The 27,521-nt window shown below is 33.4% G+C and overlaps 6 protein-coding genes and 1 non-coding gene across 9 annotated transcripts; 3 read left to right on the plus strand and 4 right to left on the minus strand.

The window, feature by feature from the left end:
* Positions 1-600: 600 nt before the first annotated feature.
* On the plus strand, positions 601-673 carry TRNAA-AGC. Its single transcript has one exon. It is a non-coding gene; the product is annotated as a tRNA-Ala (tRNA).
* A 1,125-nt stretch (positions 674-1,798) lies between these two features.
* Positions 1,799-3,438, minus strand: LOC107030777 (protein DOG1-like 4). Its single transcript, XM_015232031.2, has 2 exons — positions 2,941-3,438; positions 1,799-2,291 (listed from the first exon to the last, which is right to left on the minus strand). Exons 1-2 carry the CDS (start codon positions 3,419-3,421, stop codon positions 2,050-2,052), a joined length of 723 nt encoding a protein of 240 aa, XP_015087517.1. The 5' UTR covers positions 3,422-3,438; the 3' UTR covers positions 1,799-2,049.
* Positions 3,439-5,681: 2,243 nt separating this feature from the next.
* LOC107031712 (bifunctional monothiol glutaredoxin-S16, chloroplastic) lies at positions 5,682-8,519 on the minus strand. Its single transcript, XM_015233165.2, has 2 exons — positions 8,092-8,519; positions 5,682-6,313 (listed from the first exon to the last, which is right to left on the minus strand). The coding sequence occupies exons 1-2, from the start codon at positions 8,464-8,466 to the stop codon at positions 5,810-5,812; spliced, it is 879 nt and encodes a 292-aa protein (XP_015088651.1). The 5' UTR covers positions 8,467-8,519; the 3' UTR covers positions 5,682-5,809.
* A 6,015-nt stretch (positions 8,520-14,534) lies between these two features.
* Positions 14,535-16,765, plus strand: LOC107029800 (protein trichome birefringence-like 3). Of its 2 annotated transcripts, XM_015231245.2 has the most exons (8): positions 14,535-14,774; positions 14,843-15,083; positions 15,193-15,364; positions 15,466-15,665; positions 15,759-15,917; positions 15,999-16,081; positions 16,184-16,375; positions 16,537-16,765. In XM_015231245.2, exons 1-8 carry the CDS (start codon positions 14,591-14,593, stop codon positions 16,593-16,595), a joined length of 1,290 nt encoding a protein of 429 aa, XP_015086731.1. In that variant the 5' UTR covers positions 14,535-14,590; the 3' UTR covers positions 16,596-16,765. The 2 variants fall into 2 exon arrangements, with proteins under 2 accessions (XP_015086731.1, XP_015086732.1); XM_015231246.2 differs by lacking the exons at positions 15,999-16,081; positions 16,537-16,765 and having other exon boundaries at positions 16,101-16,521.
* A 380-nt stretch (positions 16,766-17,145) lies between these two features.
* On the plus strand, positions 17,146-21,680 carry LOC107029566 (protein SCO1 homolog 1, mitochondrial). The gene is made up of 7 exons (XM_015231002.2): positions 17,146-17,381; positions 17,480-17,659; positions 18,122-18,212; positions 18,918-19,130; positions 19,743-19,832; positions 19,922-20,054; positions 21,272-21,680. Exons 1-7 carry the CDS (start codon positions 17,229-17,231, stop codon positions 21,387-21,389), a joined length of 978 nt encoding a protein of 325 aa, XP_015086488.1. The 5' UTR covers positions 17,146-17,228; the 3' UTR covers positions 21,390-21,680.
* Positions 21,681-22,049: 369 nt separating this feature from the next.
* Positions 22,050-25,039, minus strand: LOC107030820. 2 transcript variants are annotated; one of them, XM_015232060.2, is made up of 3 exons: positions 24,929-25,039; positions 22,660-24,117; positions 22,050-22,578 (listed from the first exon to the last, which is right to left on the minus strand). In XM_015232060.2, the coding sequence occupies exons 2-3, from the start codon at positions 24,095-24,097 to the stop codon at positions 22,166-22,168; spliced, it is 1,851 nt and encodes a 616-aa protein (XP_015087546.2). In that variant the 5' UTR covers positions 24,098-24,117; positions 24,929-25,039; the 3' UTR covers positions 22,050-22,165. The 2 variants fall into 2 exon arrangements, with proteins under 2 accessions (XP_015087546.2, XP_027775404.1); XM_027919603.1 differs by having other exon boundaries at positions 22,660-24,125; positions 24,929-25,025.
* Positions 25,040-25,924: 885 nt separating this feature from the next.
* Positions 25,925-27,520, minus strand: LOC107029889. The gene is made up of 2 exons (XM_027911707.1): positions 26,617-27,520; positions 25,925-26,535 (listed from the first exon to the last, which is right to left on the minus strand). The coding sequence occupies exons 1-2, from the start codon at positions 27,518-27,520 to the stop codon at positions 26,120-26,122; spliced, it is 1,320 nt and encodes a 439-aa protein (XP_027767508.1). The 3' UTR covers positions 25,925-26,119.
* Position 27,521: the final 1 nt, after the last annotated feature.

Raw genomic sequence — 27,521 nt, forward strand, 5'->3', positions numbered from 1 at the left:
AATACATAAATATGATAATTAAATTGACGTTAGTTGATAACTATGATCCTTAATTTTGAACGAGGACAAGTAGACATTTAAACTTATATAAAATTGAACAACGTGTCCTACATGACATGAGCCACCTAGGACACAAATTTTCCATGTAGGGTGTCATGTAGGACGATGTGTCAATTGTTTAATTTTATACAAGTTTAAGTGTCTACTTGTACACATCTAAAGTTATGTGTCATAGTTGTCAACTAACGCCAATTAAGAGTCATGTTTATGTATTATGCCTTTAAAAACATGATTTATTTCTAAACCTCACCAACTTACTCTTGACTTCTAAGTCGTTCGTATCATGTATGTATGTCTTTCTTAATACATATATTCGACCCCCTTTACTAAAATAATTATAATATCAATTCAAAGTTAAGATTATTTTTTATATTTACTAAATATTTTTTTTGTATGCGTTTATTTCTTTATAATTTGAAATTCCTTGCTAAAATCCTCGACATATGTCAAGTGACTAAGTAGGTTAGAACTACATTTATGACCTTGCTTCACATAAGATAATTAGTCCACGAGTTTGTAGATGAAAATTTAAACACAAATGGGGATGTAGCTCAGATGGTAGAGCGCTCGCTTAGCATGCGAGAGGTACGGGGATCGATACCCCGCATCTCCATCTCATTTTATTTTTTCCTAATTCATATATTTTGTTTATTTTAATCAAGTACTTGTAAGTGTCGGAAAAATAAGATAATATCACAAAAAGAAAAAAAAAATCTCCTACGTAAATATATATTTTAGTGTTGAATGTTTATTGATAAGATCTTTGTTAGTTTCTGACTCTTAGTTTTATACTAGAAGAGTATGTTGAATTCTGAAGACACACCTATACAATGTGAAATATCCTTAAGTACAGTGTCTTTCACACGCCTCAAGCTTGGAGAATTTTCTACGTGGTGAAATATAAACCTTGATGAATTCTATGACAGTATTTATGATGAAGATATTATTCCGTAAAATTTTCAACAGTATGATCAATCCTCCGCATATGTGTAAAGGTCAAACCCACCTTACTCTACACCCGTGTAAGGTTAAATCCGCCCTACACACCTTGTCCCTTTGCCATCCCTAATCAAATATTCTCCAAAATAAGAAAATGCCAAAGGACAAAGGGCATGAGTATGTTAATTTCTGATAGAAAACTAGTAGTATAGATTTGGAAGAAATGACAATTTTATGTGTTTGTGGTCCATCGATCACTTCATTATTTAATTTTGTGGATGATAATTGTCATGATATATGGACCAACATAAACCCTCCTTTTTGGCATGTGACTTGTATTATATAAAACTCACTCAATATACTTTGCATAATGAAAAGTAATAATAAATACATATACATTTATCCATCAATAGGTCATAATCTGTTTTCAATTTCAAGTTTTTGTTCTTCTTTGACTCATTTGGTTGAGGATATATATTTAAATGAATAAACAAAAAGAAAAGAAATTATTAACAAGGGTATATTAACTTTGTATAAAAGTGTATAACATATATAAAAGAATATGAGTGAAACCAGATATAATATATAAAAGTATATTATATTAAGCTATGTAACATAAATATTTTCTCCTAATAAAAATACAATGAATTAGGGGTTCAAAAAAGACTATTTATATTTATTTTTTAGCAACACAAAAATTCTGAATTCGCTATTATAATTGAAAGAGACAATTATCTACATAAAACTAATTAACTGAAACACAGTATGACAATTTTTAAAAAAATACAACAAAGTTACCTCAATAAAAGCAAGAAGGTAAAACATTCACCCAAAGTCTTATTATTATGAGAATACATATATGTATATATATTGCCTAACCAAAAATTATCTACTACCACTACTTCAAAATAAGTCCCAACTTAGATATAACACACCAAAAGTACTTGTTATTTATGAAACAAGTCTCAAAAAACCCAAACTCGAAAGTCTTTTATGCTCAAAATCGCGATTCAAGTAGTCATTTATTTGGTTCCGCCCCAAAAACCAAATCTACCAACCATTTGAAGTATCCATTTGGTGTCTCCTCTCTGCTTCTCTCTGCATACCAACCATCCTTATTCTTAGTTGAAGTTGTGCTGCTGCTGCCAAAAACTTCAAACTTTGCAAAGGATTTAGAATTCCCACCACACCATCTGCTGTTTTTGTCCTCAATCTATCTGCATCTGTTACTACATTCTCCATAGCGGTTCTTAGTTTCTCCATCTCCTCGTCCACTTCACTAATTTCTCCGTCTACGTAACATAATATAATTAAGTAAGTAAAAGTATATGAGATCGTCGTATCAGAGCAGACAAAAGCAAAAATAAATAAACAAATAATATAACTCTACATGTTGGGCTTATGAAGAGGAAAACGTGAAGGATCGTATGGTTGAATTCAACCGTCCGCTTAGTAAATTTGATATAGCACTACAAAATATGTCTCGAGAGATAACATGATTGTGTACTCCCCAAAGCTCCTTTTCAAAGATTGTTTGAATTTTCAAGACTCAAAACAATATTGATTGTTTTAATTATTAGTTATTATGACTACTACTTTTTACAATTAATTCTAATAAATTTTATTTCAAAAAGTTTAAAAATTTAGTATCTTAATTAACGAATAAATTTAAATTATCTTACTTTCAAAAATTCAAATGACGTCACAATAATTATTGTAACTCCACAAATTAAAAAAAATCTTCATAAGGTCCTTTTTTTTTTTTTTTACAAAAATCTATTGAGTTTGGACATCGAGTAAAATTCTTTTAATGATATTAATCTAAAGCTTCACTTATCATTTTTTATTAAAATATTTTACAAACAAAATAATATTATGCAAAATTATGACATCTAAAAGAAAACATATTATTTCTAATAACTTAAGCTTTTAGACGGATACCTCGAAGCATTTCCATTCCGTACTGCTGTGCAAGTCCCATCAACGGCGGTGCAGCGACACTTTCTTGAATCTTAGCTAATTTATCCATAAGGTCCCTCTCTTGGATCCTCGTTTCGATTTTTAGGCCATTAATCATTTCAATTTGATTTTCAGTCAAATCATTAACGGAATTCATTACAAGTGGAAAGGCTAATCCTGGTTTAAACCCAGCAATCCATAAGAAACTTTTTTCTAATGGACTAAACCATGATGGAGAAAACATGTAGAACACATTTATATGTGACATTCTTGATTTTTCTTCGTAATATTCTTGATAATGAGCTAAAATACGCGAAATAAGGTTTCGTATAATTGATTCATCAAGTGTGTTTTGTGTTATTGTAAGTTCATTCAACAATTCTTCTTGACGTCTTAACCAACCTTGAAGAAAAGCTTCAAATGAACCAACACTTATGTTGGCTCTTGATGACCCTGGTGGCATATTTGGTTTTTTTTCTTTTCTTTTTGAAATTTTATCAAAGGAATGTAGTAAACTACGCACAAATTTATTAGTACTTGGAAGACCCCGCTGTTTATCTGATTTTAATTTGACATAAAAATAGTTTAATTAATTATAATTTTTCACGTGATAAATATTTTAATATATTTACTATAATTTTAATTTTATGAATTAAATTATTCTTTTTTAAACGAAAACAATATGAAAATTAAGAGCAAGAGGCACTTGTCAATCCTATTTGGCTTCATAAGATGAGACCTAACAATTCTATGTTTAGGTAATGACAAATGGCTAATTCTCTACCACTTTTACCATGTCCAATAATGGGTCTCGGTGTCACGGATTTCAAAATTCAAATGCATTCTAGTTGAACATGAAGAGGAAAATTATTAGCTCCCTTTATTTTTACTCGATGTTTGATGTTTCGAGAATTAATTTGATTAGTTATTAAAATTGAATTAAGAGTTGAGGAGAGAGACTTATTTAAGTGGTTATTGTTATTTGTTGTTTGATTTAGTTTGAATTTTAATATGTAGTTGATTGATAATTTTGTATCGTTCATTTTTACTCAACGTTTCATTTTTAAAGAGTTATTTTTTTTAATTTTAAAAATTAAATTAAGAGTTGAGAAGAGAGACTTATATATGTGGTTATTGTCGTTGGTTGCTCGATTTAGTTTAAACTTTGATATGTAGTTGATTGATAATTTTATATCGTTTATTTTTACTTAACGTTTCATTTTAAAAGAGTTAGCTCGATTTGATTTCGATTTCGAGGTATAATTGATTGATAATTTTGTTTAGACAATTAATTTTCTGTTCATAATTATAATTATAATCAGATATATTCCATTTCGTCATTAGAGGAATAATTCAAACTTTAGAGCAAGTGTGAGAAAAATAAATTCTTTAAAAAAACACATCTTTTTTATCTGAATATGTAACCATATTTTTATTTCATTATTTTTCTTACTATTTATTTATATGATGATCACAGGAATAACACATTTAGTATCTTTTATATGAGTATAAATTATATATACAAAAATATTAATAGTAATAGACAAACTCAATTAAATAACTTAAGCTTAAATTTATGTTATAAAATAATGATTCAATTTATCTGATTTTTTTTACGTAGAGTATAAATTATACATATAAAAACTATAACAAATAATAATAGATATGAACTTAATATAACAAAACTCAAATTCAACAAATAATAATAGATATGAACTTAATATAACAAAACTCAAATTCAACAAATAATAATAGATATGAACTTACTATAAAAAACTCAAATTTTGGATTTATCTTAATTGTGCAGATTTTAAAATAATATACAGAAATTGTTGAAGGGGGTTTGTATTTTAGTGAAGATTAAAGTGATTTTTTAAACAATATACGAAGAGGCACTTGGCAATCCACTTTGTGCCACGGATTTCAAATAGTTGAAAAAAATATAAGTTTTCTTAATGGTCTTTGTTTTTTTGTGGTTATTGATTTTTTGTTCTTAAGTATCATATTATTATTTTTTTGTTGTTTATTTTATATATTATTACGAATCAAAGTTAGTATTTTTATTGATGAACTAATTCGATCGATATAAGTTTAGAGAATTTTGTCTTACTCGATATATAACGGATAGAAATTAAGTTATGCAATACAAATTATATAGTATTTCTATTATCTAATTCGATTAATAAAAATTTAAAAATCAACTTTAATAATTTTAAAAAAAATTAAATTCATAAATTTTAATTTTTGACTCCGTCCTTAAAAAAATATGAATCTAAACCATCAGCTTTTGTCCTAATCTGCTCCTCACAAACGTAGAGCTTTTCCCTAAATATCACTTGCTATTTTTTGTCTTCTACTGCAATTTCTTTTTTCAAAGTTCATTTATATAATCTTATAAGATATCTTTGTTTATCTCCTTCTACGTATCAAATATACCATAAGTATTTTTTGTCTTCTACTGCAATTTCTTTTTTCAAAGTTCATTTATAATCTTATAAGATATCTTTGTTTATCCCCTTCTACTATCAAATGTACCATAAGTCTTCATCTTTTGTTGCGATGCTAGTAAGTGTGACTCGTTTAGATCATGAGCTGACACAAAAATAAGAAAACTTCTTCACATAAATGCTACTTAACGTTAATAAAAGCGACTGTTTTAGATTATGAGGTGGCACAAATGCAAAAAACTCTTATGGTACTTGTAACATATTCCTTTGTACACATTAACAATGAATTTTCTTTCAAATTATTCCACTATTTCCACAATACCAATACACTGATGAGTAAATAAGTTCAAAGATATGTAATTCTTACAATAAAGCTACACTTTTTACTGCTAATTAAAACATTTTTAGCTTTTGAACAAGCTGGCAAGTTCACCCTTCTCATACATGGAAGTCAAGATATCACATCCACCAACCAACTCACCCTTCACAAAAATTTGTGGAAATGTAGGCCAGTTACTATAGTTCTTCAACGTTTCCCTCAATCCGGAGTTGTATTCTTCATCAAGGACATCGATACTTTCATAATCAACACCTTCACTTTCGAGAATGGATACCACTCTCTGTGAGAACCCGCATTGTGGTGCACTTCTTGACCCTTTAATGAAAGCAACCACCTTGTTTTCCTTCACTAGCCGGTCAATAAGGTCCTCCAAGGTCACTGTCAACTGTACATTACGGCCTGGTGTTAACCTTAGATCAGCCTTCTTCTTTGGAGGCTGACGTACCCATGTTGAATTTCCAGGTTCATTACCCGGTGGTACCTTTCCATTGGTCGTAATATGTTCTTCCATCCATGATTTCCAAGATTCAGTTAAGGAGGTTCTATCTGGCTCCTCAACCACACCAACCTACAAACATTATACCAGTTATTAAGTACTCAAAGAAAAAATATAGCCGTAAAATCCTGAATTACAAAAAGAGAGAAACAAACGTGAAATTTACCAACAGAAGTTGGGATTCTAAGCAACATAGCAGTTGCGATTCTAAGCAAGAAGATCAGTATCTGTGATGTTTGACAAAGTAACGTTCACATAATAAGAAGATCAGAAAATGTTCATATGTCAAACAATGATAACATGCTTAGCCAAGAACTAATATATTGCTTTTGCTCTCTAAAGTAAAGAGATTGTTTATTCAGCATGCTGTGCCTTATGTGCACTATAAATCATCATCCACACAGCAGAGTTATCAATGGCTCACTTAAGTTCTGAAGCTAGGTGCAAAATAGGCTGGCATTTTGCCTTGTTTGGCCAGAGCTTCAGTACATGGCAATAAGGTGTACGCTTCATCACCAATGGGTGTGGTCTCAAAGAAGCGACACTTAACAATAAATATTTCTCTTAATTATAATTTTTAGATTCTTTTGTCAATATAATTATCAATAGTGCTAATAATTGTTGTTCTTGAATTACAGTTACAAGCTTGCGCTTTAGTTGCACCTTGCTTTAAGCCCCAACAGATCTCAGTTGTTTTTTTGCGCTTTCCACCTTTGATTACACTGCCACAAATTACTATACTTTTGTCAAATTTCCCCTTCACAGCTGCACTATTCATAGAAGAAACATTCTAACGATAGAGAATGTTAATTAAAGGAAGCAGTAAAAGAGTGGTACTACAAGAAGCCAGCAGCAACGAAACCAAATGCCAATTTTTTCTGGCCGAGGTATATTGTCAGTGAGGTAAGTAACCTAGAATGAAATAAATGCCTTCAATCATAAGTGTTGACCACCTGTGCGCATTCAACTAGCACAATCTCCCGCTCTAGCAGTTTTAAGCACCAAAAAACAAGTATCCTATATATCAGTTTGTTCGCTGCGCCAAGCGAACTTACTATGGTATGTATGCAGAAAAAGGTAGAAGGCGGCCATCATCCCCAAGTTGCAAAGGAAGCAGTTGGCCTAAAGGGTCAACTCCAAACAGATAGTCATCAAAAGATAATTTTTTTTTTAGGTTGATCAAGCTAATCAATACAGAAGTGGCATCAGAACTATCATCAACAATAATGAGAATATTGGTGCTATACTGCTCACTCTTCTATCATTAGTAGAAGTAGATAAGTCGCTCTCACGATTTGCAAGCTCCAAACAAAAAATTAGTTGCATTCGCTAGCAGCTAAACTATATGAGCTATCCCCTTCAATTGAGAGGAAACTTTCAGTTGTTCAAGTCAGCACAAGCTAAAGCAAGGCTGGGAACAAAATGCTTATCCCCAATGGAAGAATGGCAAGTCCACTTTACGAAAAAGAAAAGTAAAATCGATTTCATTTCTCAGGCCACGAGTGTATTTAACTTATATATTCTCACAACAGTATGCATTCCACTACTAATACATCACATATTACTGAACATGCTGATTCAAATCCATTTCTGAATGAGTTTTCTCATAGCGTCACCAAGACACATCCTGATAAAAAATTGCACTTCCATTTACGCTTTTGTCAAGAAATTTATAAACATGTTTCTCTCAATCAACCATTTCACACAGGATCAATCAATCAATCAACTACGCATTAATCTCAATTAATTGGGTCAGCTCTATGAATCATCCTTGTCGAATAAATAAACAGTTTTCACTATAGTAAGAATTTAAAAAGGGATTACAAATGTCGGTAATCAAAGTTGTTTACCTTAACGGAAGAGCAGAGCTGAGGTACGGAATTCTTATGGGAAAGAACACTGGCGGCGATGTTGCGTGATATGCCAACAAATTGGAGATCACCATTAGTATCATACACCGCATATACACCAGATTCCTTCGGGAAGCTTCCAGAGATTTCATCAGACTGTAGAGGCACGGTTAAAGGGTCTGTTTCAGAAAGCTTTTTCAGAGCAGCAACAACGATGCTCGCATGGTGGCGAGTGGTGGTTCTGGTTTTGGGACGGAGAGTAATGGAAGGGAAGAGAAAGGAGGTTTTGGGAAGTGAATATGAAGAGAAAGAAGGGGTATTTTGGGAAGAGAAAATGGCAGGTTGTGTGAGAAATGAGATGTTGAAGGTCGCCATGGAAGAAGAAGATGAAGAAGAAGAAGAAATGGTGGATAGTGGGAGAGTGGACTGAATTAAAATCTCAACAAGTTGGGCTATTTTGAGTCATTTTAGCCCATAAATGAAGCCCAATATGGCAAACTATCCATAACGCTCGGCGATTATCATGATTGCGACTAGAGAAGGTACAAATACAAACTTTGTAGTCGATAAATATACACTTTCAAGGCAACAAGAGTTGTTATTAATACAATTTGTTTTAGTAATGATTTATGTTTTTTAGCGGGACTAATGTTGGTAATAATTCTAAGCATTTACAAGGTGATAACCTACTTTCTTAGCAACGACTATATTTGCTACGAATGCTGACTTTTAATAGCGACTAATATATCTTCGGCAGTAAACGAAGTTGCTACAATGCTTACCTCCCAATCAGTGGGATGAGGGCTCATCCCACTGCTTGGTAGGGAACTAGCAATTAATATTATCTTTTACAGCGACAAAATTAGTCGCTACTATATATACTTTCTAGTGGCGACAACGAATAACTTAAAATGGAAAAAAATTACTTAAAGCGACAACAAAAAATGTCACTAAAATCTATTTAATGGCAACTAAATAAACCTTTTTCGCGGCAATAAAATTTGTCACTAAAATAAACATTTCGTAGCGACTATGATAAATTTTAGCGTGAAAAAAGTTGCCACTAACAAGGATTTCAGTTGCGACAAAAATTACATTTAACGACTACTGATAATAACTTTTAGCGGCGATAAAAGTTGTCGCTAATCGTTTCTTTGTGTTACAACAGAAATACCTTGTAGCAGCACTAAAGTAACTTTTAGTGGCGACTAAAACCGCCGCTAAAGGCTATGAATGTCGTNCGGTCGCTAAAGGCTATGAATGTCGTCGCTAAAAGTGTTTTTAGTGGCGATTAAAACCGTCGCTAAAGGATATGAATGTCGTCGCTAAAAGTGTTTTTAGTGGCGACCAGAAGCGCTGCTAAAGGCTATGAATGTCGTCGCTAAAAGATTTTTAGTGGCGACTAACACGGTCGCTAAAGGCTATGAATGTTGTCGCTAAAAGTGTTTTTAGTGGCGACTAAAACCGTCGCTAAAGGATATGAATGTCGTCGCTAAAAGTATTTTTAGTGGCGACTAGAAGCGCTGCTAAAGGCTATGAATGTCGTCGCTAAAAGATTTTTAGTGGCGACTAACACGGTCGCTAAAGGCTATGAATGTCGTCGCTAAAAGTGTTTTTAGTGGCGATTAAAACCGTCGCTAAAGGATATGAATGTCGTCGCTAAAAGTGTTTTTAGTGGCGACTAAAACCGCCGCTAAAGGCTATGAATGTCGTCGCTAAAAGTATTTTTAGTCGCGACTTATTCTGCCGCTAAAGACTATGAATGTCGTCGCTAAAAGTATTTTTAGAGGCGACTAAAACCGTCGCTAAAGGCTATGAACGTCGTCGCTAAAAGTATTTTTAGTGGCGACTAAAACCGTCGCTAAAGGCTATGAATGTCGTCGCTAAAAGTATTTGTAGTAGCGACTAATTCTGCCGCTAAAGGCTATGAATTCGTCGCTAAAAGCATTTTTAGTGGCGACTAAAACCGTCACTAAAGGCTGTGAATGTCGTCGCTAAAAGTATATTTAGTCGCAACTAATTCTGCCGCTAAAGGCTATGAATGTCGTCGCTAAAAGATTTTTTAGTGGCGACTAAAACCGTCGCTAAAGGCTATGAATGTCGTCGCCTAGAAGTATTTTTAGTAGCAACTGAAACCACTGCTAAAGGCTATGAATGTCGTCGTCAAAGTAGTTTTAGAGGCGACTAAAACCGCCGCTAAAGGCTATGAATGTTGTCGCTAAATGTCTTTTTTAGCGGCGACTTAATCCGTCGCTAAAAGTCTCTTTAGTAGCGACTAAAACCGCCACTAAAGGTTATGAATGTCGTTGCTAAAATTTTGTTTTAGTGGCTAATAGTCTCTTTTAGTGGCAAATATCTATTAGTGGCGACATTGCTATCTTGTAGCGGCTTTAAAAATTGTTGTTAATAGTGACTTTAGTGGCGACATATATACCTTTTAGTGGTGATATGAGTTGTTGCTATAGTTTCTTTTAGTGGCGACATATATACCTTGTAGCGGCGACAAAAGTTGTTACTAATAATGTCTTTTAGTGGCGACATATATACCTTTTAGCAGCGAGATTGCTAATAATGTCTTTTAGTGGCGACATTAATATCTTTTAGAGGCGACAAAAGTTGTCACTAATAATAACTAAGCACGGGCCATCTCCGATCTAGTATATATATAAATACTACACCTTGATAATTCATCATCCCCACCATTTTGGGTACTATACTTCCATATTCACACATCAATTTTTGGATCATTCTACTAATAAATCATTACATCCTTAATTATACTATATTTCTGATGCTAATAATATTCAAGAATTTAGACACCTACGTTTTCCTTATACACAAATTCTATGTAACAAAGAATTATGGAAGATTCTGAATGCATATCATATTTTTACTCAACAACACGATTCAGATAAGAATGTAACATTTTTCATCGATATATGTATTAGATCATGATAAATCACAGAAGACAAAATGTTTTTGGAATTTTTTAAGAATAGTTGATAGATTTGAATTTGCTATCGATTTTAAACTTTAATTAATAAGTTATTATTTTACATAAATGTCTATTTTTTTGTTAAAGAAATAATTGTAGTTGATATTTAATATGTTTCAAAAGGTGTTTTAAATTTTTTTAAAAAAATTAAGAACAAGGCCGTATTCCATGGCTACATGTTATTTCTTTAGTATTGGAAAAGGGATAACAAGAAATTATGTGTTCTTAGTATTATCAAAATTAAAAATATAAAAACTTAGAGGAATAATTCCAACATAAACCCCAAAATCTTGAACCTAAAGACTAAAGAGATTATCAATTCCATTTATTTAAATATAATAAACGGTGATTTACTCCCAAAAAATAATAATTATGCTACCTAACATTTAAATTATAGTGTAGTTAGTTGGTATGCTATCTTTCTTGTTTTTTTTAATCAATTGTTTGCAAATCATGACTCATTGATTCCCCTAAGATAATGATACTGTATTAGGTTAACGTTCCTCGTTTATTATTATTAATTAATTGATAATTCATCCTTTTTTTCTTTAGTCAATATTGAAATTTGTACAACTTAAGTCAAAAAAGATTTTGAAAATTTTTATTATTTCCTTTCCTTTTTTTTTTAAATCACACCTAAACTCCACGTTGGAAAAAAATACATATATAGGGAGGTTACGTTTTTATGTTATATTATTTTTTATAAGTTGTTAGTGAATTTTGACTTGTGACTTGTGATAGCAAGTTATGAGAAGTACTGAAAACACCTCTAAATTTAGCGTGAACTATTAGTTTCGTTCTTGAACTATTAACAACCTTAACAATATTGTCTACTTGACTAATTGAACTTAAATACACCACGATATTGCATCATGAGTGAAATACATCCCTAAATTTGAGATGTTTTCAACACTTCTCTCGATTTTTATTAAGAGTCGCACATTCCTATTTGAGACCACTTGCTATGTCATGTGGATGATTGAGGTGTATTTTTAAGTTCAATTACTCAAGTTGAAGGATGTTTTTAAGGTTGCCTATAGTTCGAGGATGAAACTATATAACAACTCGAGTCAAATTCAGAAATATTTTCAATACTTATTTCAATTGTTATTGGATCATATAGTGCGCACTAGCTGTTACATGTTTGTGTTGCGGAAAAAACCAAACCAAAAAATTGGGATTTATGAATCAAATGATTTGATTTGAAAATATCGAATCAAATCGATACACTTACCTACAAATAAAATATTAGCAAAGTGAAATGTATATCGATCTTACCTCTATAAAGGGTGTAATAACATATTACATACCATATTTAACATATTATTTAATGTTCATCAGAGGTTTGCATGAGATTATTTGATAAATGACTTAAATTATGCAAATATTTTTATATCATCACTGCAAAATGCAAATGTATATAAACTCATAATATTGAATGTTGATGGTGCAACATCATATATTGGACCTACCTTAATTAGTTGCTGATTAAGGACTCATATGATCTCATAACACCAATAGAAAAAGTTTATTGTTTGTATCAAACAAATATATATAAATGCACAATGCATAAATAATTATCATCACGATTAATTAATATACATTCTAACCTCATTTTATCACCTAACAATGGTTTTCTTTTCTCAAGAAACACCTAACCATAATTCTCGAGGAGATGACTTCAGATAGGAGGGTATAGGAGAGTGTGCAGAGCGTCGATAAATGTAGTGTTGAAGTGTGTGACCATCTCGGCAATTAGATTCAATTCTAGGATCTCTGCCTGCTCTGATACGATGTTGAAGTATGTGTTGACTATCTGATCAATCTAAAAATTTAAGCTGATAGAGAGAACACACTTTTTATTTGTTAATAATATTCTCAACATCTAGAAGGTTATTTGGTAGTCGAATGTTGACTTAGTATTAATCTTTTCTTGTAGTTGTTGGCTTAGTGATAGTTTAGAGCATCGTATCTATTGTATTATTACTCTCTTCACGTAATCTTTGGCTTTTGGTATCTGTTATCATCTGTTGTTTACTATATTTAGGTGGTCCAACCTCGTTATCGATGCTATAGTTCCTTGCATATATGGGAAAATAGGGTGTTCAATCTTGCTATGGTTGTTATGTCTAGGTCAGGGCCTTGAGGATTTGGTTGAGATGAATGATTGCAAGGAAGAGTGTTTGATTATAATGGCTATTTATTAATATAAGATCAAATAAATGGGAATGATTAGACTGATTCTCATATTATGAAATAGTGACAACTTTAATCTGTTAAATTATTTGTCTTTAACAAATGACTAGTTAATAATTACTCACTAACACACTCTAAAAACAAAACAAAAAAAAACATATAATTTGCCAGTCAGAATTAGATGCTTCTCTAATAGTTAAGCTCTTAACATGATTGATATGTGCATCTCACTTGTTTCATTATTAAATGATCTTCAATCTCTTAGTTCCATTTGCAAGCATAGTCAACCTAATAATACATTAAAAAAAATGTTGTCACCAGTGTCGGAGCAAGAAATTTTAATCCGAGAATTCAAAAACTACAAACTTGCAATAAACCTAACCACGAAGGATATTCAACTGTTAACATATACACAAAATGTTTGCTTTAACCTACGTGAATAGTGTTGTCACCAGTGGTGAAGCTCACTTAGTTTCGCCAATTCATAAAGAACCTATTTGAGTTCTGTTTTCAAGTGAAAATTCAGAACCGAATTAGTTTTGGTGGACTATGTTAGCAAATATCCAGTGAAATAGTTGAGATGTGTCTAAGCTGATCAGAGATTTCCTAGTAAATTAGCAGAAATACTTCTCTAATTATGTCTGTGGATGTACAAAAATACATGTATAGCAGATCCCAAATGAAGTAACAGTTTGACAAATAAGTTGAACCTATTGTAGCAGAAACATCTACTAATGCTAATGACTGTAAATGCAAGTCATAGACTTATGAGACAGAATGATTGAGACTTAAGACAGCTAAAAATTGACATCACTACAGCAAAAAACCTATATTCACCTACTGATTAGTTCTGCTGAAAGTTACACAACAGTGTGTAGACTTTTTTTATATTACTTTTTCTTTTACAACCGTTGTTCGTGCACTTCAACTAATTTCACGAGATATCTTCCACTAGTAACAAGTATTAGGTAACTCTGTCCATAAGGCTATGACAGATGGTAAGAAACACCTAGTGTTTTTGTCTCCGCTGGATATGACTCTCAACCACTTCATTGACGTCACTCTTGGTGGTTCTTAGAATTAGTTTATTTTTCCATTACAACAATATTTTTATTGCACACATGTCTCATAAAAAAGGTCAAATATTTTGGAGCCTTTTGCCAACTTTCTAATAAATTATAATGTCCAACCATACATGACTTAAACTTTACTCCTACTCAAGAATCTATTAAAACAGAAAGCCACCAAATACTTATTTCATGTCAGTCTTCATCATTCTGGTGCACTTACATTAAGCATTATTTCATCATGGGATGGGCAAAATATGCCAGAGGAAAGCTATCTTTGCCTGTAATAACAGGAATTTTTTGTGCACTAACATTCATTGTTCTATTGTACACTGAAAGGATCACTACTTCTTCTTCTGGTTTTCATTTTGGGATCAAAACTTGTCCGAGACGAAATGCTGCAAAGTTGAAAAAACATCATACAGGTGCACTTGCAGCTTCATTATTTTTTTCAATCAGATTTTTTGTTGTCATGCTAAATGTGGCTTAACAGGTGTTATTAGAGAGTTGAAGAGCAGTCCACTAGACAATCCAACAGATGATAGGTTCGTGTTTGATCCCGAGGAATGCAGCCTCAATAACGGAAAATGGGTGTTTAATACTACGATTAAGCCACTATACACAGATAGAACTTGTCCATATATTGACAGACAATATTCTTGTACTAAGAATGGACGAGACGATTCAGATTATCTTCACTGGGAATGGCGGCCTGATGACTGCATCTTGCCAAGGTTGGCAAGTTAATCAAAATGTCATTAGATACATAGTACTGTCATTAGCTGTTATCTCAATTATTGATACAACAACATGTTAAACTAAATTCTTGACAATGAAATGCAGGTTTGATCCGACGATTGCCCTTAGAAAACTCCAAGGAAAGAGGATAATGTTTGTAGGAGACTCAATACAGAGAAATATGTGGGAATCTTTTGTGTGTTTGGTTCAATCTGTGATCCCAGAAGGCAAAAAGTCTATGAAACTAGGACAGGTTTATTCAGTCTTTAAAGCTAAGGTAATCAATCAATCATCAAGTCCAAAAAAAATCTGTCCTTTTTCAAGAATTTGCTCAAACATGAAGATTTTTGTTTGCTAAACATTTCGAACATACCTCAGGAATACAATGCCAGCATTGAGTTCTACTGGGCACCATTCTTGGTTGAGTCAAACACAGATATTCATATAAAAACCGATTCAAAACAGAGAATCGTCAAAGTGGATTCTATCACGGAGCGTGCCAAACAGTGGTTAGGAGTAGATTTCCTTGTTTTCAATACTTATGTTTGGTGGATGAGTGGCCTTAAAGCCAAAGCATTGTAAGTAACTGAATTCATTTTCCCAAAAAATGTCGAAAGAAAAGAACTTCTACTTGCATTTTTTCAAATGACTTCTCGAAAAAAAAAATGCAGATGGGGAGAGTTTGCAAATGGCGAAGAGGGATATGAAGAATTCGATACTCCTATTTCTTACAAGCTAGCATTGAGGACATGGGCAAATTGGATTGATTCAACCATCGATACTAATAAAACAAAGGTGTTCTTTACCACTATGTCACCTACGCACCAAAGGTACGTTTCTAATGCACATTACCTGCTACTACGAATGCTTTCTCATTAGACTATTTTAACCGGACTTGTTTGAGCATTCAGAAATGAAGATTGGGGGAATATGAACGGTACGAGGTGTTTCAATGAGACAAGACCAGTGATGAAGAAGGGACACTGGGGAGTTGGTTCAAACNTGAAATTCAGAAATGAAGATTGGGGGAATATGAACGGTACGAGGTGTTTCAATGAGACAAGACCAGTGATGAAGAAGGGACACTGGGGAGTTGGTTCAAACAAAGATTTAATGAAGGCAGTAGTTGATGTAATAGGAAGGATGAAAGTTGCTGTTACTGTTCTTAACATAACACAATTATCTGAGTACAGAATTGATGGACATGCTTCGGTTTACGGTGAATTAGGAGGCAAATTGTTGACTGATAAACAGAAAGCAGATCCTTCACATTTTGCAGATTGTATACATTGGTGTTTGCCTGGAGTTCCAGATACTTGGAATAGAATGCTTTATGCATATTTGTAGCAAAAAACAACACTAATGAGAGAACAAGAAAAAAAAGAATGTAAACACTCTCATGTTAGAAAAAAACATACTTTGTTTTTTGTTTGCAAAATTNTTGTATACATTGGTGTTTGCCTGGAGTTCCAGATACTTGGAATAGAATGCTTTATGCATATTTGTAGCAAAAAACAACACTAATGAGAGAACAAGAAAAAAAGAATGTAAACACTCTCATGTTAGAAAAAAACATACTTTGTTTTTTGTTTGCAAAATTGTATGAATTTCTTGTAAAGTACATTGAATCAATATGGCAAAGTAAATGAAAGTTGCCTTCAAAGTTGTTGTAACTCAAGCTCATCAAATTGTATAGAAAGTAATGATTTTTTATTAATTAAAGTTTTACAATTGAATAAGTAAAGAACAAGATTACACTTATCTCTGAAGTCACAATCAATATACTTTCTCATCTAAATAACGATCGCTAAATCTTGTTATAATAACGATTTATTATAATATTTCACAATATAGTAGCTTGATTTTCTTTGAAACCAATTTTGACATGTTATATTTTACTCTACATACATATTCTATAATACTATATTTTACCAAATTTTGACGTAAGACTTTTTGACATGAACTCAAATTTACTCGTATTTCAGTGTAAATATGGGACATTAAATAGAAAAAAAAAACATTTTCGAATTACTTTTAATATTTAAATAACCACAAGAAAATCAAAAGCCAGACTCTGCGGTTTTGGTAGGGTTTTTGACTTCTTTGTACTTTTCAAACAAAGCTTTCATCTACAAACATCAATGGCGAAATCAATATCAAGAAATCAATACATTCGTTATCTCTATCACTCAATTTCTTCCCAAAAATGCCGTTCAACAAAGCCTTCATTTCATCTCTTACAGAGTCTTTCAAATACACCCACCACCACCAAATCTTTACCCCTTTCTCCATTGGTTAGTCTTCGATTTCGACTCAATTTTCTTTTTATTCTAATAAAGTTTGTCTTTTTTTCTAGTTTCGGATTAATGGGTTTCTTTTTCTTTGATTACAGGCTATGCGTTTGGATCGATTGGAAAATGGGTTGATTTCTTACAGGTTTCTGTGCACCTCGAGTTCTAGTAATCAATCGAATTCCGGGTCAGGTGGATCTTCTGCCGGAACTAATTCTGGAAACAGTGAGAGCTCTGGTGGTTCTCAGAAGACTAAACAGGGAAAGTCTATTCGGGGTAGTGTAAGTTCTTTTCTGTATTCACAAACATATACTCCCTTCCGTTTTACTTGTTCAGTTCAGAAAATGAAATAATTTATCACTTAGTTCCTAATTTATGCAAAATTAGTAAATATATGCATATTCAGTCTGAAGGTAGTGTTTTTTGAAAACCTGCAGTTTAACACTTGTATCTGGGCTATGTTATTTGTTATGTTTGGCAAAGGTTATATTTTGATTCTATAGAGCTGTTGTTATTGCTGAAGTAATTGGGTATTGTTGGATATAAGCTGCAGACTTTTTGCTTATTTTGTGTGATTGCGAGTTCTATTTTCCTGTTTTGCTTTGGGTAGCTGCAGTTTTTTTAATGGATAATAGTATGGACGCAAATGCAACTTCATCTGTTTATAGTAGGGTCTCAAAGCTTTTTTTTATTTCTGTTGTTCCGTAGAGTCTGTGATTGATAGGTAATATTTGATGTTGCAGCCTGTTTCATGGATGAGCTTCTTTTTACTTGTTTGCACTGGAGCAGGATTGGTTGTCTATTATGACAGGGAAAAGAAACGACATATTGAAGGTAGATTACTATGGTGAGTTGTATTAGTTTTAGGAAAAGAACTGTGGTAGGCTAATCACGTAGGAACATCGGTGAAACGCAGCTTATCAGTAGATTTTTATGGGCTCATTAGACTTTGGGTTTGGAAACACTGTGGAGGATGATAGTTTCTTACATTTTAATTTGTATTTATAATGGCACGTGTCTGATTAGGCTGCTAGTTACCTATCCGTATGTATGCATTTAGGTCTCTGGTTGTAGTACTGCCTCGCTCCAAGTATAAGTGCGACAATGGTTGTGTGTGTGTGTAGACAGATATGTTGGAATGTAGAGTCAGTAATTGACAATGGATTTCAAAAGTCAACTTTTGCTTGTTCCTTTTGTCAAATATAAGTTTGAATAACAAAATCACATCACTTCTGGACTAATAATTTAGCATCTATCTATTTGTCATGTGTATAAGGGCCTCTGCTGCAAAATCTCTTATTTTGCTTGTTCTTTGATCCACAACTAAAATTTTGTGCTCTTGAAAGGAAAGAACACATAATAAAGTCAAGGACCAATATATTACTCTTCCCTTTTGTTTTTTTTCTTCAGGAAGCCTTAAGTTTTTTGTGCTGATTTTTTTGAAGATTGTAAGATCATAGGCTACCACATGATTCTTGCCTTGCCTCTTGGTTCCTCTCATTCTAGTTTGCTGATTAAGATTGTTACCTATTGTTACAGATATCACCAATGCCTCAACTTCCGTAAAGCAAGGACCTTCAGTAGGAAAAGCAGCCATTGGTGGTCCGTTTAGTCTTATTGACCATAATGGAAAACCAGTAACTGAGAAAGACTTCTTTGGCAAGTGGACAGTTGTATATTTTGGTTTCACTCACTGTCCAGATATATGTCCGGATGAGCTACAAAAACTCGCTGCTGCAGTTGATATAATTAGTAAGCCTTCTCATCATAGTTCTGTGCATAAAAATGGATGAAGTTTTGCATGGTTATTGTGATTGATCATTTCATCAATATCTGACATTAGTTTTCATTCCATTTTACATTTATCCTTCCTCTTGCCTTTCAAGTTAATGTCTAATTATCCAAGTTTCAATCCAGACTTGATTACCAATTTGTTTGGTCAGATGTAGGCAATAATAACAGAACTAAAAGAACATTCCAATTGTCAATGTTTGTATCAGTGAAGAAAAACTGATGGTGCATATTAGTATCATGTCAACTAAGAGTATGAAGTGAATAAACTCTTAACAGTATCCTTTTTGCGTGCTTCAATTGTCACTCCATTTTGTGTATGAAAATGTTCAAACTGGTTTAATGTTCTCCTAAAGGGAACATTTGATCATTCAGCTACATAAGGGGAGAAGTTGTTAGCTAGTGTCGTAGCAGACTACAATAAGGCAGCTACTGACTGTATGATTCCAGTTTTGTTGTGAGAGAAAAGCCCACAAGTTATAAGCTTTGGCTTTCATATGATGTCGTTTTCCTTTTAATTTAAGCATACAGAGATGGATTAATCTTCTAATTTATAATTTATTCAATATGCAGAGGAGACGTCTGGAATTGAAATAGTACCTGTATTTATCTCAGTTGATCCTGAAAGAGATACGGTTGAGCAAGTAGGCGAATATGTTAAAGGTGTGTTTCAGATAGAACTGATTATATATTGTGCATCAATTAGATATACTTGTAATGTTGCAACTGACAATTTTGCACTCAATGTTTAGAGTTCCACCCAAACTTGATTGGCCTCACTGGTAGCCCAGAAGAAATAAAGAAAACAGCACGTGCTTATCGGGTTTACTATATGAAGACAGAAGAAGAAGGCTCAGACTACCTTGTTGATCACTCAATAGTCATGTATGTTTTAGTTTTCCTTCTTATTCTAATATGATTGCACTTGTCAGTTCTGATTGCCTTGCAAGTTCAATATCTACAACCTGTATACGGGAATACCTCTAATAGTTCTGCAAAGTGGTCGTATATCCTGCATACATAGTCTTTTAAATTTCAAACACCTTTAATGATATATAATATGGTGCTTTAGATGACGTCATTCACATATTTATGGATCATTCAGATTTATACATGTATACCGGTAATACCATAAACAGTAAGCATAAGAAAATAACTTTATTACAGTGGTAAGAATTTTCATTAGCCTTCCATCTGGAAAGCACTACTTATAGTGGTTGTAGCCTTCAGTTTCCATTTGATCACTTCAAAAGTATGCCTGCTTTAGGACCTATCTGTGTGATCAAAGTCTTGTAGAGTTGGATATTTCCTGATGGAGACCCCACTAAATAAAGAAGTAACTTATATGTGGAATGGAGTGGAAATATGGTTGAAGTTGGAAGTGGTAGCTGGCGAGTGAGCTCAAAGAGGTGTTAGCTTTGACATACCCTTTAAGATAAGGGTAGATTTGGTAAAAAATAATTGATATCTTCTTGATTATGTAAAAGATTCATTTTTGGACTAAATGTAAGATATAAAAACACCATATAATATGGACTGGAGGGAGTAGTTTGTATTTCTGTTTACTGGCAGAAACTGTCTCCTTAGCCCACTTAGTTGATAAATCAATGGACAAATCACCTTTTGACCACGACTACGATTTAGAATATTTGAAGATAATTTCATGTAAGTATTTGTTTATCAATTTGGTTCTTTGTTTGAAAAGTAGAGTTGTAGGAGCACTTCAATTTTTTCTCGCGGAACTTTTTAACTTTTTATCCATGTCCAAACAACAGCAAATCCATTTACTCTTTCACCTTAGACTTCAATTAATCATTTCTTCAAATTTCAACCAAATCATGTCCAAATGCTTGAGGCTTTTACCATATCAAGGGTTTCATGCGAAATATTGTTACGATCCATCTTGATGTGAAGTTCCAGCCTAAAGAGATTCTTTGAGATATTTTATGTCTTCTAGAAGTTGAAATCTTATGACATCTCTTCAAAGGGTCTATATTTATTTTTAACAAAAGGTTTTGGATTATCAATGGCTCTACTTTCAAAAAAGAGTATGTGGATGTTACTATAGCATGGAAATTTGATGAGGTTGATTCAATTTGCAGGTATCTTATGGATCCTAAAATGGAATTTGTGAAGTTTTTTGGGAAGAACAACGACGTTGGCATGCTTACCGATGGAATAATTAAGGAGATAAAGCAATACAAGAAAGTCAAGGCATAATACTCTTTGAACGTCTAGCTGTTGCTAGAGCATTGAACATTGCATTCGGTGGAAATTTAGAGTACTTTAGGTCTTATACGATATCTGAGAATTTTTTTTTTTTGATATCCAGCTTTCATTTATTTGAAGAAAACTATTGCAGTTTAATGGTATACCATGATCCTAAATTAGGAATATACTTGGCTTTCTAAGGTATCTGTTAGTCTACTGGCATTACCCTTTAAGTAAACATTGTTGTCTTTCAATAATATGAGATTTATATTATACAATGCATTTTTCAGTTCCCCAGAAGTTTCAGAATGTTGTCGATTTCTGTTTGATCTAATGAACTCTGTGCTTATCACTTGTGGCTGAACTTCTATTGTTCATGATGATTTGGTTAACTTGTTATCCATAATGCAAGGATACAGTGAGCCAGAAGGACTTCTAAAAATTTTAGGTCCACTCTTTTGTGAGGCAAAAAGAATCCTCACACGACTAGTGTCAGTTGTGTAAGATACATAATCAAGTATTTTGAGACTTCCCTATGGTTATGTATTGCACTGTTTCTGTATTCTGCTTCATGATATATATCTCATCGACTCCATGATTTTTCATCGACATATCTGGAAATCAAAAGGATGAGTATATGAGAAAACAAAGATGAATTGAGACCAAATATGTCAAAATCAATCACAAAGATTCAAAATGTCATGGTATTAACAACTATCACAAAATGGACATAACTCATACACAGAGAGACTTAATTGCCAATTCACATTACATTTGTTATGCTATCACCAATTATCTTCCTCTTCCTTCTTTACATGAATTATAGGTCCTTCAACACAATATTTCCCTTTGCCATTTCTGCTTCCCAATTCTAAGTCCATCCATGTCAATTCAGTGTTTTCAGACACCAGATTAGGCCCTTTTCCAACTATCCACTCATCCATGGGGTCAACAACATCATCTGTATTGTCATTGCTTCCATCTGGATCGAAAGCTTGTAATTGCAAATTACAATGGACAAATACCAAGTCCTGCAGCCTCTGCTTCTCTATCGGGTTCATCCCTTCTGTAAGTAATGTCTCGACCAAGTTCCTTTTCAGCCTATAATGTGAAGCACCATTGCATGTCTGACTAAGTATTCGAACAGCAAACCTTTGCAGTTCAGGACACTGACCTCCATATTGTGACCACCAAAGTGCTGCAACCATATCATACAAGTTAATATATGAATTATAAGTCAACATGATCAAAATAGCAGAAAATGTATAAATCATACCACCTGGGGATATATTTGACAGTTTATCTTTGAAACTTCCAAAATGAAACGTGCCCCTCCCCTTGCGATACTCATCAATTTGCTGTGTGATCAAATGCTGTATATGGCGATCTTCTGTCATGCGAACAACACAACAACAAAGACCACAAGTAACTTCCACATCATTGTAGAAATTGCTCGAGTAAAAAAGGGTTGGGTTCAAAAAGTAACCCACAGCATGTAGATGACTGTGGAAGTATTCATCCCATATGTCATCTATGGCTTTCCAGAATCTTGCATAATGGGATCTTTTGTGTTTGAATTCCTTTTTAATTGTCTCTTTAGCTTGATCAAGTGTATCATATATAAAACCTAGTTGTGGCTTATTAGTACAGTCTAGCAATTTTATAACTTCTACCAGGGGAATGGTTGCCTTCACAGCCATCAAAGCCTCGGTCCAAAAGGATCGATCCTCAACCATTTCTGACATTCGTTTACCCTCAATTGTAGAAGCCAAGACTGAGCTATGCCAATCAGAAGATTGAAACATCCTAATTAAGCATTTCTTATGTGATACAATGTTCTCCAGACACAAAAAGGGCACAATGAACCTTATTTTTGAAGACTTTACGAGCTCATCAGGACAAGCATCTCTGAGAAGCTTCAGGACAGTAGCATGGCTGTAAATAAATTGTGTGAGTGTTTTTGCCTTCTCCATAACTTCATGTATCGGGTCTATCTTCGTGAACTTCTGTAACATAAGTTCCATGCAATGATAAGCATCTACTGCCCAAAAAACTGTCCTATGTTTTTCCATTAGTTTCTTGCCTGCTTCCATCATGCAGGCAGCTGTCGAGTATGTAACAATTTGGACCACAGTTTCAACTCCAACTTCCTCCAGAATCTCCTCGAGAAATAATAGCATGGCACCAACATTCCCATTGAAAGATGAAATATCTGATGATCGAAGATAAATGGTACCCCTCGGGCAGTACACTAGGATATTAATTAGATTTCGATTGTTTAAATCTATCCATCCATCTAGCAAGATACTACACCCTGTGCTTGCCCATGAATTTCTGATTTCCGTTACATACTGTTGCATCTCTTTCACTGCATCCTGAAGGATCCACCCTTTCAACTTCTGACAACTAGGGAATTTTATTGTCTGCCCAAGACTAAGGGTGGCAATTACCATCCTTTGGAAGCTAGGTGACCTGATAGCATCAAAGTCTATTCCTGCTTCATAAAAAAATCTCCCTATAGATTTCGAAATCTCTTGTGAGGATGAATCTACCACACAAGTACCAGCTACTTTTGTATTCATTCTGTTATGCTTTTTATTTGCACTTTCAGAACTCTGAGTGATATCACCATCTCGGGGGCACAAGTTCCTTTTCTTTTGATCTAATGCCACACCATGTTGATGAACATCGACTTTATCTTGAGCCATTTTCCGCATTTATATTGACTGTTCTTCAACTGCAAAACTATGATTCATGAGTTGTTAAACCATCTTAAAGATCGAGAAACAAGATCATGCATAAATTCCATTCCTTCATTTCAGTTAGTGACTAACAAAAACAAGAGTCTGTTCTCAGTGAATAGCAAAAATAAGGCTAATGTGACAAAGTTCTATTCTTATTACTCCTTCCGAGCCAACATATTTGTCTGGTTTTGACTTGAAACAAAATTTGCGGAAGTAAAGAAAAAACTTTTGAATCTTGTGATCTTAAACTAAAAATATATGGAACGTGCCAAAATTTTCTTTAATCTCGTGATCTTAAAACATGTTAGATGTATAGGGTTGACAAAAACGAAAGAGACATTCTTTATCAAACGAACTAAACACTTATATTTTCTACTGCATTTCCCATAGAGATCCTCCAATGTTACCTCCCATAGACATTCGATTAATTTCATGGAGCACTTCTACCTCCCATCTGCTCAGATACCAACTAATAATATGCAATTAAATATATTACCTAATATTTTTGCATCAAATGAGTAAACACACTATCAAACCACATAAACAAACTGTCTTGTTCCTCCTATTACTGCAACTTAAAACTCATTCTTGAATAAAAAGGGGTAGCTTTGATATTCAATAGTTGTGAAAAAAAAAAGTGTATTCTACTAGTGAAAATCTACAAAGAGCAAGTAAAAAAAGAAGCCTTCTACAGTCTGAAATGAAAGCAGATAAAAGAGCATAGTAGTTCAGGAACAAAAATAAACAAAATCACAAGCAAATAATGACATAAAATTTAACAAGATGAAGGAAAAAGGGTCATACCATAGGTCCATAGTAGAGTCCTTTTTGTTGATTTTCAAGAAAGGCAGTAAGTATGAGTAATGAACCTGAGCGAAAAAGGGGTTCGGTTCGATTCGGTTTACCCAATAAAAAAATATTTGTAAAATATTATATGAATTCTTACTTATCTAAATATAGTGTGAAGTTATAATTATATGTCACTGTCAAAGCATAGTATAAGATTTTTTATGTTAATCAAATTACGGACCTTTACAAATTTGCAAATGCTACAACTTACAATTACTAACTAAAACTAAAATCAAATAGTCCAACAAAACTAAAACTAAAACTAAAACTACAATCAAAAGCTACAATTGCGAACCCTTACATTAGTTTTTAGTAAACAATAAAAACTAGTAAAGCGGCCTAGTGTGAAGTAGATAGAGTATTAATAATTTGATATAGTTATAGTATCTAGTTATATATTAAATTATTAATATTTAATTATTAGAGAGGGTAAAATAGTTAAGTATCACTATCTTATTAATAGAATCCGATACTGAATCAATAACCCAATTACTTTTTTCTATAAACTCAATAACAACAATTCAATAAAAAAAATCGGTTCAATTTATCGATCGGTTCGGTTTTTGGTAATAGTACATACCCTGCTATATCACTCTGAAAAAGGGTCTGTGCACCTTTATTTCTACTGCCAATTTCCTATGAGTACAATTTTGTCTTTTGCATTTCACTGGAAAATGCAGAAGAAACAATTTTTCCTCTCATATTATCTTTTGATTTGACTGATAAGAAGATGTTTTTGTAATTCGAACTCCTTTTGGTTAAAAAAACTCATCCCATTAGTTTAAAACTTTAGTTCTAAAGTTCAAATTATGTGTAGGCAAAACATCTCACTGTTCTGTTTATTCAAACTTTCAATAAGGTAACATTTCCATGAAAACATTCAATTGCAAATATTAATTTCCATTATTACTGCACTCAACTTTCTAATGTACAAAGAGAAACAAATTAATATAAAGTTCAAAATATCTTCAAGCTCTAAAGCTAATATTTCCTTTAAGTTTTCATTTGAGCAGAATCACAATACAAAAGAAAAAAACAGCAGAGAATAATTACTTTAGGCTTGATGAGTTCTTGGATCCAAAGTTTGTGATTTCTTGTTCATAACACTACTTTAGAATGACTAATTACCATTACACATTTGCTACACTATATACATTTAGGTTCGTCCTCGTCCCCGTCCGCTTCATCCTTTACATAGATAACATCTTTTTCCTTTCCATTTCTGCTTGCAAGTTCCAAGTCCATCCATGTAAGTTGAGTGTTTTCATGCACCAAATTGGGCTCTTTTCTGACTATCCACTCATCCATGGGGTCAACAACATAGTCTGTATTGTCATTGCTTCCATCTGGATCAAAAGCTTGTAATTGCAAATTACAATGGACAAATACCAAGTCTTGCAGCCTCTGCTTCTCTATCGGATTCATACCTTCTGTATGTAATGTCTCGACCAAGCTCCTTTTCAGCCTATAATGTGAAGCACCATTGCATGTCTGACTAAGGAGCCGAAAAGCAAACCTTTGAATTTCCGGATACTCAACTCCATATTGTGACCACCAAAGTGCTGCAAACATAACTTACAGGTTAACATATGAATTATATGTCAAGATGATCCTAAAAGTAGTAGGAAATGTATAAATCATACCACCTGGGGAAATATTTATTAGTTTTTCTTTGAAACTTCCAAAATGAAACGTGCCCCTCCCCTTGCGATACTCATCAATTTGCAGTGCCATCAAATCCTGTATATGACGATCTTCTGTCATGCGAACAACACAACAACAAAGACCTGAGGTAACTTCCGCATCAGCATAGAAATCGCTCGAGTAAAAATAGATTGGGTTCAAAAAGTAACCCGCAGCATGAAGATGACTGTGGAGATATCCGTTCCATATGTCATCAATGGCTGTCCAGAATTTTGCAAAAAGAGATTCCTTGCCTTGGAACTCCTTTTTGATGGTCACTTTAATTTGATCTAGTGTGTCATATATAAAACCAATTTGTGGCTTATTAGTGCCATTGAGTAACTTTATAACTTTCACCAGGGGAATGGTTGCTTTTACAGCCATCAAAGCCTCACTCCAAAATGATTCATTTTTAACCATTTCTGATATTCGTTTACCCTCATTTGTAGAAGCCATGATTGAGGTATGCCAATCAGAAGACTGAAACATCCTAATTAAGCAGTCTTTCTGTGAGACAATGTTTTCCAGAGTCAAAAAGGGCACAATTGACCTGATCTTTGAAGACTTTACAAGCTCATCAGGACACGCATCTCTTAGAAGCTTCAGGGCAGTAGCATGGTTGTAAATAAATTGTGTGAGTGTCTTTGCCTTCTCCAAAGCTTCTTGTATCGGGTTCATCTTCGTGAACTTCTGTAACATAAGTTCCATGCAATGAGAAACATCTACTGTCCAAAAAACTGTCTTACATTTTTCCATTAGTCTATTGCCTGCTTCCATCATGCAGGCAGACGTTGAGTATCCAACTATTTGGACCACAGTTTCAACTCCAACTTCCTCAAGAACTTCCTCAAAGAATACTAGCATG

The sequence above is a fragment of the Solanum pennellii genome, chromosome 9 (assembly GCF_001406875.1).
Source record: "Solanum pennellii chromosome 9, SPENNV200".
Classification (NCBI taxonomy): Eukaryota; Viridiplantae; Streptophyta; class Magnoliopsida; order Solanales; family Solanaceae; genus Solanum; species Solanum pennellii.

Coding starts and splice junctions, on each gene's coding strand:
- LOC107030777 (XM_015232031.2), bottom strand. CDS start 3,421: ATGCCACCAGGGTCATCAAGAGCCAACATAAGTGTTGGTTCATTTGAA. Junction 2,292..2,940: donor CGGAATGGAAATGCTTCGAG/GTATCCGTCTAA, acceptor TATGTTACGTAG/ACGGAGAAATTAGTGAAGTG.
- LOC107031712 (XM_015233165.2), bottom strand. CDS start 8,466: ATGGCGACCTTCAACATCTCATTTCTCACACAACCTGCCATTTTCTCT. Junction 6,314..8,091: donor AGCTCTGCTCTTCCGTTAAG/GTAAACAACTTT, acceptor TAATGTTTGTAG/GTTGGTGTGGTTGAGGAGCC.
- LOC107029800 (XM_015231245.2), top strand. CDS start 14,591: ATGGGATGGGCAAAATATGCCAGAGGAAAGCTATCTTTGCCTGTAATA. Junction 14,775..14,842: donor GTTGAAAAAACATCATACAG/GTGCACTTGCAG, acceptor GTGGCTTAACAG/GTGTTATTAGAGAGTTGAAG. Junction 15,084..15,192: donor GATGACTGCATCTTGCCAAG/GTTGGCAAGTTA, acceptor AATGAAATGCAG/GTTTGATCCGACGATTGCCC.
- LOC107029566 (XM_015231002.2), top strand. CDS start 17,229: ATGGCGAAATCAATATCAAGAAATCAATACATTCGTTATCTCTATCAC. Junction 17,382..17,479: donor CTTTACCCCTTTCTCCATTG/GTTAGTCTTCGA, acceptor CTTTGATTACAG/GCTATGCGTTTGGATCGATT. Junction 17,660..18,121: donor GAAAGTCTATTCGGGGTAGT/GTAAGTTCTTTT, acceptor TTGATGTTGCAG/CCTGTTTCATGGATGAGCTT.
- LOC107030820 (XM_015232060.2), bottom strand. CDS start 24,097: ATGCGGAAAATGGCTCAAGATAAAGTCGATGTTCATCAACATGGTGTG. Junction 22,579..22,659: donor ACTGTCAAATATATCCCCAG/GTGGTATGATTT, acceptor ATATGGTTGCAG/CACTTTGGTGGTCACAATAT.
- LOC107029889 (XM_027911707.1), bottom strand. CDS start 27,520: ATGCTAGTATTCTTTGAGGAAGTTCTTGAGGAAGTTGGAGTTGAAACT. Junction 26,536..26,616: donor AATAAATATTTCCCCAGGTG/GTATGATTTATA, acceptor TTATGTTTGCAG/CACTTTGGTGGTCACAATAT.